The sequence below is a fragment of the Kogia breviceps genome, chromosome 14 (genome assembly GCF_026419965.1).
Source record: "Kogia breviceps isolate mKogBre1 chromosome 14, mKogBre1 haplotype 1, whole genome shotgun sequence".
Lineage (NCBI taxonomy): Eukaryota > Metazoa > Chordata > Mammalia > Artiodactyla > Physeteridae > Kogia > Kogia breviceps.
The window spans coordinates 84,066,679-84,079,502 of record NC_081323.1 but is presented as its reverse complement, the minus strand read 5'-3'; the positions used below and the strand labels follow the sequence as shown (position 1 = coordinate 84,079,502).

General features: G+C 56.4%; 1 protein-coding gene across 1 annotated transcript in view; it reads left to right on the top strand.

Annotated features, from left to right (window-relative positions):
* Positions 1-12,824, top strand: part of ZAN (zonadhesin) — a 28,300-nt gene continuing 15,476 nt past the window's right edge. Inside the window, 20 exon segments of the mRNA XM_067013709.1 lie at positions 1-109; positions 591-737; positions 880-1,151; positions 1,356-1,443; positions 2,240-2,392; positions 4,484-4,648; positions 5,015-5,076; positions 5,260-5,329; positions 5,421-5,567; positions 6,102-6,425; positions 7,262-7,446; positions 9,719-9,860; positions 10,035-10,151; positions 10,695-10,819; positions 11,031-11,093; positions 11,095-11,177; positions 11,658-11,804; positions 12,178-12,237; positions 12,239-12,284; positions 12,413-12,799. Of these exon segments, the coding sequence (XP_066869810.1) occupies positions 1-109; positions 591-737; positions 880-1,151; positions 1,356-1,443; positions 2,240-2,392; positions 4,484-4,648; positions 5,015-5,076; positions 5,260-5,329; positions 5,421-5,567; positions 6,102-6,425; positions 7,262-7,446; positions 9,719-9,860; positions 10,035-10,151; positions 10,695-10,819; positions 11,031-11,093; positions 11,095-11,177; positions 11,658-11,804; positions 12,178-12,237; positions 12,239-12,284; positions 12,413-12,799 (2,892 nt within the window).

Below are 12,824 nucleotides of genomic sequence, written 5' to 3'. Positions count from 1 at the left end.
ATGACCAGGATCACATTTTTATTTTTTTCTCTCTCTGTCTCCAAATCAATGCCAAGGAAAGAGCAGCCTCTGGATTGGAAGCCCGTCGCTCGCAGCTCGAGGGAAAACTGTGAGTTGGAACCCCGGGGCTGCTCAGTGCCTCCCAGGGGTGGCCACCCCAGGTGCCCTCAAGCAGGGTGATGACATAAATATGTAATAAATGTGAGAAGGGCAGCCCTCAGAGGATGGAGGGTGGAGGGAACCGGGGAGGAGTAGAGTACGAGCCCCCCCGCCTGAAAGACCCACGTTCAAACGAACGACAACACAATGTATGCTGCCCGACAAGCCTGCCTGACCGGGACCTCCGTTTGCAACCCCTGACCTAGCCATTCTGCCCCCTCACCGACGCCAGCCCTGAATTTCTCCTAAGAGACGACTTATTTCTCAGCTTCTCTTTCCCAAATCTCTGCTCTGGACCCTAAATCTTAGCGGCCACCTTGCAACCCTGCTCTGCTTCCCTCCCCCCACCTCCTACACCCCCAGGCCCACTGGCTCTGCAGCCGACCCCCTCCCCTCTGCCCTCTCCTGGCCTCACAGTGGCCCTTTCTTCCCAGTTCTCACCCAGTGGGATTTTGAGGATGACTCCAGACCCCTCTGTGATTGGAGCCAAGAGTCCAAAGATGACGGGGCCTGGACTCGGGCCAGTGAGCCCTCCCCCACCAGCAGCACCGCGCCCCCCGGCGGGTACCCCAATGGAGGTGAGGAAGCTGGAGGTTTAGGGAGGCATCTGGGAGGTGGACGCTGGCAGATCTGGGTGCAGGGAGGCGGCCGGAAGGGACACCTGGGCTCTGGGAAGGGCGGAGGGCAGGCCCTCACCATCCCTGGCTCTGCCTCCCCCAGAGGGCTACTACCTGCACACGGACTCCAACACCTCCCGCCCGGGCGGGCTGGCCCCCCTGCGCAGCCCCCCCATACGGGAGCAAGGCCGCCTCTGCGTGCGCTTCGCCTACTACGTGTTCGGGCTGTCATGGGGCACCCAGCTCAAGCTGCTGCTGACCACGGGCCCCAAGGGCAAGCGCCCCAACGTGCTCTGGAAACACAGGAACATTCAGAGCCCCTCCTGGATACCCACCGCCGTCACAGTGCCCATAGGGCGAATCCTGCCCAGTCGGGTGAGGCCGAAGGCACAGCCTGGGGTCCCAGTGGGGATCTGGCTGCGGGGAGTCCAGGAGGGGCTGGGCTGGGACAAGGAGGGGGCACGGGGGCTGGGCCACCTGAATTCGGGCAGGAAAGTGGGAGCCCGAGGCAAAGGGGCTCACAGCGTGGGTGATCCCCTCCTCCCTCCCGCTGATCTAACCCTAACCCTAAGATCTCAGCTGACATTTGAAGGAGTCAGGGGCAGCACGGCTTATCTGGACATCACTCCGGAGGCCATCTCTATCCGTCGGAGCTCCTGCAATCGGGGTGAGCCCCCGTCCCTCCTCCTCTTTCTCCCCACGCCTGTACATCTGCCCAGGTGGCAGGAGTAGCTCAGGGACCGTGACCCTGGTTTCTTCCAGAGTTGGGGCGACTTGCTTCCCTTTACCTCCACACCCCACACCTTTGACCCCTGAAGCAGCCACATCTAAAGAGAGGTTCTCCTGGAACACAGAATTGTGGAGACACCTGTCCTAGAGTGACCAGCCATTCTGGTTTGCCCTGGGCGGTCCCTCTTTTAGCACGAAAGTGCTGCATCTCAGGAAACCCCTTAATCTCTGGCAAACCTGGACATTTGGTCAACCTGGCTGTTACCCCAGATCCATCCAGAATTAGCACTCTAGGCTGATGTTAGAGATTTGAGGGGAACGAATTCAAGGGAAGGAACATTCCAGAAGCTGCATGCAAGGAGCCAACACTTACTGAGCACAGGAACTGTGCCAGATGCTCCCGCACGTTATGTAACTTACAACAGGCAAGTGCTATTGTTCCCAGTTTATCGATGGGGAAACTGAGGTTTGGGCAGCCTAAGTAATCTGTGCCAGGAACCCAGCCGCTGGGGAGCAGGACCATGTCTGGCTTGCAAGCCGGCCATGGCTCACATTAGGACCCAGACTGGGCCTCAGAATTATTTCTGACTCCAGACTGAGGCATACTTTTCTTTTTTAAAATTTTTATCTTATATTGGAGTATAGTTGATTAACAGTGCTGTGTTTGAGGCATACTCTTCTGAGCTGCCTCCCCTTAGAAAAAGCTAAATCCTTCGTCTTTTCTTTTCCCTCAGTCTGCATGATGCAAACGTGCAGTTTTGACACTCCAAATGATCCCTGTGGCTGGAGCTGGATCCCGACGGCCTCTGGGGCCAAGTGGGTCCAGAAGAAGGGGTCAACAGGGGTGCTGAACGTGGGGCCTGAGGATGACTTCTCTAGCCCTGGTAGTGAGTAATGGCCATGCTTCTTCCGTCCTTTGACTTTCTGAGATTCTAGTGACCTTTGCGGGATGTTTGCCTGATTACCCTACAATAACTCTCTTGGGATGGCCTGGGGCAAACGGCAGCAACCTCAGACCTCCATCAGCTTAAGTTACAGGACAGAAAACAGATTCTAAGCACCCAGCCAGCTTCCCCCACTGCCACCCCAAAAGCCCTACCCGGTGGACCCAACAGAGCCAGCTCCTCACCTCTTTTTCTCTGGCACCCTTCCTTCTTCATTCATCCAACAAATATCTATTGAGCACCTACAGTATGCCAAGTCCCAGGCCCTTGAGATGCATCAGCTTACAAAACAGACAGAGGACAGTGGGGGGCAAGGAGGAGACAGTTCCTGAAACAATAAAGAAGTCAATTATATAGCGTTAAGATGACCAGTGCTATCAGAAAAAAAAAAAAAAAAGTTGAACAAAGTAAGGGGATCGGGAGAGCAGGGTAGGGTGGGTTGTAAGTTTTAAATAGGGTGGTCAGAGTAGATCTCAGACAGGTCACATCTGAGCACAGACTTTTAGGAGGTGAGGGAGTGAGGCATGAAATTAGGGGAAGAACATTCTAAGCAGAGGGGCCAGCCATGCAAAGACCCTGAGGTAGCAGTGGGTTGGGGGGTGGGGGTTGAAGTGCAGCAAGGAGCCACGTGGCTGGGAGGGAGAGAATGAGCTCAGACGGGTCCTAGGAGGGGCAGACCATTGTCAGGACTGATTGTGGCTTTTATTCTATGTGGATGGGGAGGCTTTGCAGGATTTGGAGCAGAGGAGTGGCCTTATACATTTAAAAGGATCGCCTGGGTTTTTTTGTACGAGAATCCACCCCACCGAAGCGATGGGGCAAGGACAGAGCCATTCTTCTCCATCCTTTCCTCCCCCCAAATCCTTGCTCTCCTTCCTCTGATCTTTCCTGCTGCCTGAGGTTTGCTTTCTAGAAAGACCTGGTGAAAACCCCACCCCACGTTCATTCTGAGCCCCTGGAGAGCAGAGCAGGGCCAGAGCATCTCTGCATCCCTCTTAGTATTTAGCACCAAATCCCGTGCCCAGCAGTTTCAGTAAATGTTGTTGGGTTTCTTTGTTTTTTCCATTTTCTCTCTCTTCCTTTTTCCACCTTGCTCCCTTCCTTATGTTTTTCCATCTTTCCTCTTTTTCTCCCGCATCTCCTTTTCCATTTCTCAGACGTCCCAGTATCGACACTTGTTGCGTTCTTTCACCATTTTACTCTTTCCCTCCTTCTTCCCTGTTGGCTCCTTTCTTTTCTCTCGCAGTTCTGCCCACTCCCTCCTCTTCAGCCGCCTTCTCTCCCTTTCAGAAGCCCACCTTTCCGGGCTTCACTCTCCAGGCAGAACCCCGTAGGGCGTCCACTACGTGCGCGCGCGCGGTCTGAGGCCTCTTTAATTCCCCCCTCCTTCCCACGGCTACCAGTTGCGTCACGGAGCGAGGTCCAGGCTGATTGGCTGCGTGAGCTGGCGGCCGGGGGGAGGAGATCCCTGCCGGCCAGCATCAGATCGGGACTCTGACCACTTTGCGTAAATCAGCTATGTCCAGTGGGTTAAGAAAAGGAAGAGGTTGTGACTGTGGGGGGACCTCAAAAGTCCGAATCGAGGGCTTCCCTGGTGGCGCAGTGGTTGAGAGTCCGCCTGCCGATTCAGGGGACGCGGGTTCGTGCCCCGGTCCGGGAAGTTTCCACATGCCGCGCAGCGGCTAGGCCCGTGAGCCCATGGCTACTGAGCCTGCGCGTCCGGAGCCTGTGCGCCGCAACGGGAGAGGCCACAACAGTGAGAGGCCCGCGTACCGCAAAAAAAAAAAAAAAAAAAGTCTGAATCCAAAGGACAAGATTCTGGCTGCTTCTGAGAGGATTCCCTTGTCCTCACCCAGACCTGCCAAGCACTTCTGGAAGGAACTAAGGCCTCAGCCAGTCGTGTGATGGGTTTAGGCCCATCTCAGTGCCGGCTGATCCTGTGCAACTGTTAGGGGCCCCCCAGGGCCGGGCTCCCTGCCTCGCAGCCCCTATCCCTGTGCCATCCCCCCACTTTACTGGCCTTTTCCTTCCCAGGTGGCTTCTACATGCTCCTGGACCCCAAGAATGCAAAACCAAGGCAGAGATCTGCCCTCCTGAGCCCTCTGATCCAGTCCTTCGGGTGCCCGAGCCTGTCCTTTCACTACACCCTACATGGCCAGCCTCCTGGTGCAGCCCTCATGGTCTATGCTTCTGTCTTGGGTGAGAGTGACAACGTCATGGCATTTACACTGTCCTGAGGCTCTTCTCCCAGGGTTGGGTTGATGAGGAAATGTGGGGGCATCTCTCGGGGGCTAGGGAAATCTGGGATACTTGCAAGATGATTCTGCGGAGTGGAATTTGGGAGCGGAAGGCACAGGGTTCTGGAAAAATAGGTAAAAGCGCCGGGAGAGTGAGAGAGAGAAGGACGGGCTTGCACTTGGGGGAGGGGAGTCCACTCCAAGCAGGCCCTCTGCTACTCACCCTTCTGAGTATAGGTTTGAAGTCATTTTCCAGCCCCCGTCATCTCACTGCTCTCTTGAGTTCCTTCCACTGTAGGCAGCATCCGGAAACACACACTCTTTTCAGGACAATCCGGACCCAGCGGGCAGCCTGTTTCTGTGAATTACACAGGCCAGGGACAGATTCAGGTACAGAGGAGCAAGAGGTCAGGTCTCCTTGGACATCGGAGGCGCACCTGTTATTGACAAGGATTGAAGGTCTGCGCCCTGGAAGCCGGGTGCCTGGGTCGCTGAAGAGAGTAAAATCAAATGGAGGGAGCTGAACATTTGGGCTGTTTCCTCACTCCTGGCCCCTTCTCCCTCTCTCTTCAGTTCACCGTGGTGGGCGTGTTTGGAGAGCCAGTGGTGACGGTGGATGCAATCAGCATTGCTCCCTGCGGGGGTGAGAGCAGCTCTGAGAGTGGGGGTTGGGGATGGGGGAGGAATAGAGAGCATGGCCCAGATTTCTCACAGCTCCCATTTTGATCCCCCAGAAAGCTTTCCTCAGTGTGACTTTGAAGATGAGGCCCATCCCTTCTGTGACTGGGTCCAGGCATTACAAGATGGCGGACACTGGACCCAGGGAAGTAAAAATACGCTTATCCAGGGTACAGGCCCCTTGGGAGTCTCCCTTAGTGGAGGTGAGGAGATGGAGGACCCCTCACGCCAACGAGTTACTGAATCTGCTCCCAGCTAGGGGGTGGACTGGTGTGATTGACGCAAGATGTAGGTGGCAAGGATCAGCCAGCGGGTGTTTACTGGGAAGCCGCCATGGGGCCAGAGCTGTGGAGGCGACAGAGGTAGAGTGAGTTGAGGATTCTCGTGGTTCTGGGGTCACTTGAAACCCGCAGAAGATCCAGGTATAGTGCTTCATTGAGCCCAAGGCCTCAAAATCCACTGGGTCATTTTCAGTCAAGACATTTACTGGTGCAGCCAACAAAGGAATCTGGGTTGCTGGCTTGGTTTTCCCTTTCTTTCTGATCCTGCCTCCTTCAGTTAGAAGTCTAAAATGAGCAGAGAAAAAAACAAAACAAATAAACAAAAAACCCACTGCAATGTGGGGAGTTTGGGTGTTTGCATCAAATCCCCAGTTGGAAAGCAAGATGTCGCTCAAGAAGGCACCAGACTTGTCCTCTGGACGTTTCTCACCTTGCCTGTTCCCTTCTTTTGCCCAGAGGGTCACTTCGTCTACCTTGAGGCTGCCAAGTTCTCCCAGGCAGGCCAGTCTTTGAGACTGGCGAGCCGGACCTTCTGTGCCCCGGGTGCGATCTGTGTGGAGTTTACCTACCACACGTGTGGCCTCGGAAACGGCACGAAGTTCAAGCTTCTGCTGGGGAGCCCTGCGGACAGTTCCCCAACTTCTCTCTGGGAACGAGTTGGGTCTCAAAGCGCTGACTGGCTGAACGACTCCATCACCGTCCCTTCGGGACGTCCACAGCCCATGCAGGTGAGAGACAGAGACAGTGACAGTCGCTCTCTAAGTGTCACTGTGAGGCCAGGTGAGGGGGACATAACGCCTGGGATCAGGGGGCACAACCAGAGCCGAGAGGCTGGGACAACAGCAGAGCAGAGGGCGCTCTGTGCTCCCTGTGAGGCTCTCTGGCTCCTGGAAGGGACCCGGGCCCCCGTTGCACTGTTGAGGCCACAACAAGGCGACATCTTAGCATCGGACAAAGAGCTGAAAGTCAGAGACAGTGACGAGGAGGGAGGGCTGGGGAAACGGATGCTTCCAGTAGAAAACTGCCGTCTCAGAGGAGAGAGGAACCAGACACGATGACTTTGGAAAGAATGATGAGGACGACCCTGAGTGAGAGGGCCGGGGGAGGGGGGTGGGCATGGGGGACTGGGAGTTGTTGGGGGCCAAGCACTAGACTTACTCTTGCTTTTTAAAAATGGAGATATAATTCTCTGCCGTAAAAATTCATCCTTTCAAACCGTACGATTTGGTGGTTTTAGCATATTCACAAGACTGTGCAGCCGTCCTCACTTTCCCATTGCAGGACATTTGCATCACCCCATAAAGAAAGCCCGTACCCGTTAGCGGTCACTCCCATTCCCCCCACCCCCCAGCCCCTGGCAACCACGAATCTGCTTTGTGTCTGTTCGGTACATTTCATACCGTGGAACCATATAATGGGTGGTCGTTTGCGACTGGCTTCTTTTTTCTCAGCATATGTTGTTGTCAAGGTTCATCCAGATTGTAGTTTGTGTCAGGACTTCCTTCCTTTGAATGGCTGAGTAACACGGGCCTCCTTCTTCAAGAAGAACGGGAGTGGGGGGTAGAGGGGAGACAGGAGGAAAGCGGGGGGCTTGACGGAGGCTATTTTCCCCTCAGGGAGCTGCCCGCCGAACGCCCACTACGAGCGCTGCGCCTGTCCAGCATCCTGCCAGAGCCCCGCACCCAACCGTGGGATCCTTTGCAAGCCCGGCTGCGTCTGCGATCCTGGCTTTCTGTTCAGCGACTCCCGCTGCATCAATGCCTCTTCCTGCAATTGTTTCTACTTCGACAGTTACTATAAGGTGAGACCCCAGGATGCCCAGCCTCTCTGAGGGAGACTGCGAGCCGAACACCTGGGGTCCAGTGCCACCTGCTCCCCAGGTGACATGCATTTGAATCCATGGGACATTCCCAAGGGGTCAGCTCTCGGGCAGCTGTGACACGGTGGTGGAGTCATTCATTCGGTGTGTGGTTTTTTGCCTTAATTTTATTATTTTTTTTTCTTGGCCACACCACACGGCATGCGGGATCTTAGTTCCCTGACCAGGGATTGAACCTGTGCCCCTTGCAGTGCAAGTGCAAGAGTCTTGATCACTGGACCACCAGGGAAGTCCCTCGGCTATGTTCCCACAATAAATACTGGTTAAGCACCTGCTTTGGCCCAGCCTGACACTAGGCTGTGCGGAAGATCCTGTCATCCCGTGGCCCTGTCCTCGGAGCTCCTGGCAGCTTTGATATTTCTGTATTGCTCCGTCCTGCACTGGCAGCCATGATGCATTAGACCATAGACCAGCCAGGTGGTGCAGGGCCCTTATCTCCATCCTGAGGAAAGTCAGGGGTCCCTGAGTATACGGAGAGCCCTGGACACTGAGTGTGTTCAGGCATTTTCAGGGCAGAATGAGGCATTCCAGAACCTTCTTCCAAAGGAACTTGCCAATTTTGATAGGCTAGGTCAAAGGAGAGGAGATACTGTTCTTGTCTCTCCTAATTGATGTCCATCCCCATCCGCCCGGGAGATTCTGGTAGAGCGCAGGCTCTGGGCCAGCGCTGTCCAAAAGGGATGGCGTGTAAACCTCACACAGCATTTACTTGTCCTAATAGCCACATTAAAAAAAAAAAAAAAAAATACAAGGAGGGAATTCCCTGGCTGCCCAGTGGTTAGGACTCCACACTTTCACTGCTGTGGGCCCGGGTTCAATCCCTGCTTGGGGAACTAAGATCCCACAATCTGCGAGTGAGGCCAAAAAACAAAGAAAAGAGAAGAAAAAGTACAAGGAAACAGGTTAAGTTAACTCCAGTCATCTACCCGTTTTAGCATGTAATCAATGGCTATCGATATCATTCACGTACCTTCTTTTTCTTTCTACTAAGTCTTCAAAATCCAGTGTGTATTTTACACTTACAGCCTGTGTCAGTTTGCACCGCCACATCTCAAGAGCTCAGTGGCATATGGCTGGTGGCCATTGTATTGGACAGAGCCGCCCAAGAGTCAGGCCAACCTGAGCTCAAATCCCCGCTCCGTCACTCGTTTGCAGAGTGACCCTGGGAGAGGTTCTTTCTTGACTCCTTCAAATCTGTTCCCGTATCTATAAAATGGGCACAACAGGATTTTGTACCTCATTAAGGTTGTTGTGAAGGTGCGATTAGATCCTGACACAGAGCAGTTACTTAATAAATGCTCGTATTATTGTTAGCAATTTATGGTAAGTATCTGTGACCTGTAAATTAAAAGTTCAGTCAGCTATTCATTTGCATCCAGTTCCTCTTCTCAGCTCCGGCGTTCTCCCCATGGGGCGTCCGAGTTCCTTGCTTGCCTCTTCGGGGGCCCCTTCCTCCTCCAGCCCTCTTGACCCGTCTCCCGGGCATCCCTGCGTCAGTGCTGGGAGCAATTTCATCAGCAGCCCGGGAAGAACTATCGGTCACAACGATCAGGACCAAGCGTCTCTGGCCTCTGCCCCGGGAGACACATATGAACTTACTGCACGTTCACTTATGCACTCAATGAACGTTTGTTGGGTACCTTCAACCCTCTAGCCATTGGGGTCACCACGAATAGGGCATGTCCTTGCTCTCCTAATGCTGTCAGATTCCGGGGGGGGGGCACATAGGATATTGGTTCGTTCTTTCATTCAGTAAGTATTTATTAAATGAGAACTCTTTGCCAGGCACTGTGCTACGTGTTGGGGCTGAGATAGTGAGTAAAGATAGACATGGTCCCTCGCAGGGGCGCTCATCAAGTAATCACAAAGATGAATATAAAAGTGCAATTGTGGTAAGTCCTGGGAAGGAAAGGTACCTAGAGGTAGTCAAGGAGGTCTGGAGAGTCTTCCTGAGAAGGCAGCAACCCTTGAGCTGAACTCCGCTAGTTGCACAGGAATGGGTTAGAGAGAGGGAGAGGGACACGTTCCGGCACAGCATGTGCAAAGGGCCTGGGTTGAGCAGGAATATCTGGTAGGCGATGAGGAGAGGAGTCTGAGCAAGGTGAGGTCTGCAGGAGGAGAGGGGACTACAGCACGGGATGACAGAGTCTGCCCAGGAGCTACGGCCTCGTGACTCCAGCCCCCTTGCCCTCAGCCAGGGACAGGGTGGTTCAGCCCCAACTGCACAGAACGTTGCTGCTGCCAGCCTGGCAGTTGGACGGAGTGCCAGCCCTATAAGTGCGGGACACATACAGTGTGCCAGCTGAAGAATGGCCAGTACGGATGCCACCCCTACGGTGAGACCCTCCCCTCAGGCCGTCCCCTCCCGCCTGTCCACGTGGTGTGTGACACCAGGGTCCCCATGCCTCCCTCGACCAGGGGAGCCCGGGCAGGCCACTGGGTGGGTGAGGTGGGCCCTGGGGCCTGGCCTGGTGAACCAGCTTCACATGATCCCGGTGTCCCCTCGGCAGGCGCTGCCACCTGCTTCATCTACGGAGACCCTCATTACTTCACCTTTGACGGGAGGCACTTTAACTTCATGGGCAAGTGCACCTACATCCTGGCCCAACCCTGTGGCAACTCGACAGGTGGAACCCTGGAGATGCCCCCCCCCACGGCCTGGGCGTGGGGTGTGAGATCAGAAGAGCTGGACATGGGGTGCACTGGCTGGCAGGAAAGGGCCAGAGCCGCTGGCAGGGGCAAGATGGGAGCAAGGCCGGCGGTAGAGCAAGGGATGACACGTCCGTCCCCAAGCAGGACTTTGTGAGGACAAGACTATGGGGAAAATGCGGGTTAGGACGCCTCTCTGTATCCGTGGCTTCCTTGACCGGCGTGGACTAGGGCGCGCCTGGCAGAGGAGGTCCCCGTCCCCTGGGGGGACAGATTGGCGGCACACAGCCCCACGCTGTTCTGGACGATGCCCCACTCCTGCCAGGGTCCTTCCTCCCCTCTTGAACCATAGAGCCGCCACCTCTGGCGGTTTATCCTCCAGAGGTGGAAGATAAACAGTTGATCCTCGAAGGGTGCAGGGCGCGGGGCGCAGGGCCGGTTGGGGGTGGCACCCTCAGTGGGCGCTCAGAAATGCTTCTGGAACGAGCCCCTGGGCGCCCTCCACCCCTCTCCCGGCCCAGAGCCATTCTTCAGGCTGAAGGTGAAGAATGAGGAGCGAGGACAGGAGGGCGTGTCCTGCATGAGCGAGGCCTACGTGACTCTGCCTGGATCCACCCTCACCCTGTTCAAGGGCCGGCCCATGCTGGTGACTCTGTTCTCCACTCAGCCCTGCAGGGCTGCCGGCCTTGGCTGTGGCCTCGTCCCGCCCATCTCCTCCGGCCTCCCAACCCTCCAGAGCATTCCACGTGGAGCAGAAGAGGCCATTAGCGTGGCGGTGGGGATGTGGGAGTCCACTGGGGGTCCTCCTTGACCCCCGGATCTGTCTCTCTGTCTCCTCCCTCGGCCCCGCCTTCCAGGTTGGGGGTCAGCGAGTCACCCTCCCAGCCATACCTTCTAAAGGCAGCTTCCTGACTCCAAGTGGGCAGATCTGTGCAGCTGCAGACGGCATTCTGTCTGCGGGTGAGATGGAATGGTGACCAGCAGCTGTCTGTGAGCGCGCCCAGGTGAGGGGGACACCCAGCGAGCCAGCTACCACTCCTCCCGCTCTGGCCCTCCCTCTCCCGGGACCCTCCCATCCCCGGCCCCTGCCATCCCAGGCGCTACTTCTCAGTCGTGGGTAGGAGACACCTAGCTCAACGGGCGGGCCTCCCTTTGGTTGAGGGGGGGGAGGAAATGGTTTCAGGGCAGTGTGATAGTCGCAGGATGTATACACACAAGGCTTCGGGAATGTTCTAGAAGGAGTTGCTAATGAGTCGTGGGAGCCTTCAGAAGAGTGGTCCCTTGTGCAGTCTTCAAGGATGAGTAGCCCCCCAGATGGCCAAACCAGGGAAAGAAAGACTATAGAAATAGTGAACAGTCATTGCGAGGGAAAAAGTGGAATGTCTTAGGGCCAGCAAGAAATTTGTTACGGCTGGAAGATGAGGTGTGAGCAGGAGGGGACGAGGGGACCTCCTCCTCCTGCCCCCCCCCCCGGCCCCCCGCAGCACCTACTCCAGCAAACTCTGCGGTTTCTGTGGCAACTACGATGGCGACAGTGGCAACGATAACCGGAAGCCTGACGGCAGACCAGCGCGAGATGAGATGGAGCTGGGTAGCAGCTGGCAGGCCTCGGAGGATGAGGAGCAGGAGGAGTGAGGACCTCCCCGCCTCCGTCTCCGCCCTCCTGCTCCTTTGCCCCTTCGAGGAGCTAAGAACCCCGACTGGCATCACCCCTTTTCTCCTCTCTCCTCTGCTGCACACCCCCACGTCTGTCACTCTTTTCCCCGCTCCCGTTCCCAGCAGAGTTCATTGCCACCGCGTTCACCGCCAGCCCCACCGTCAGTCAATCATCCCCAGGCGATTCTGAACAGCCCCGCCTCCTGCTCGCCCGGCTCCAAGTTTTCCCACCTCTTGGTGTTCAGATGTTGTCCACTAGGGGGTGCCGAGAGCCGGGAGACTGCTGGGGCGGGGTGGGCGTGGAGGTGAGCCTCTGTCCTTAGGGCGTTTGGGGTGGGTCTCTTCCAGGTGCCAGGAGAACCAGGCATCTCCCCCATCTTGCGACACTGCCCCGCAGAACACTGTCGGAGCCAGAGTTCTGTGGGCGGCTCACGGTCGCTCACGGAGCTTTTGAGTATGTGCGGGGCGCGGAGGGGTGGGGGGGGAGGAAGGGCCATGGGGGAGGGGACCAGGTCCTCCGTGGCAGGAGGAGGGATGTTCTGCCCCCTCATTCCTTCTGACCTGGCCTCTCTCCTCAGGGCCTGCCTGCCTGCCTCACCTCAGGGCCTATTCCCTCTTCGACAGCTGCATGTTTGACATGTGTAATTTCCAGGGGCTGCAGCAGATGCTGTGTGCCCACATGTCGGCCTTGACTGAGACCTGCCAGGATGCCGGCTACGTGGTGAAGCCCTGGAGAGGACCCCAGTTCTACCGTGAGTTGTACCAAGATGCAGGGCTCCTTCCTTCAGACGCAGACGCGGTGGGGGTCCGGCAGCACCTGAGAGTGGTGGCACAGGCTGGGCGGCGCCCTGGTAGGGCTCTCCCTGCTCGGTGCCGCATTCCAGGCTGGCCCCCGGGACTCTCCTCGTCTGCGCTTTGCTCTCTCAGCTTCACCTTCATTTCAGCCCCTCCCCGCTGCTCTGCCTCCCGGGCGCTATGCCACTTTCACCTCCTTT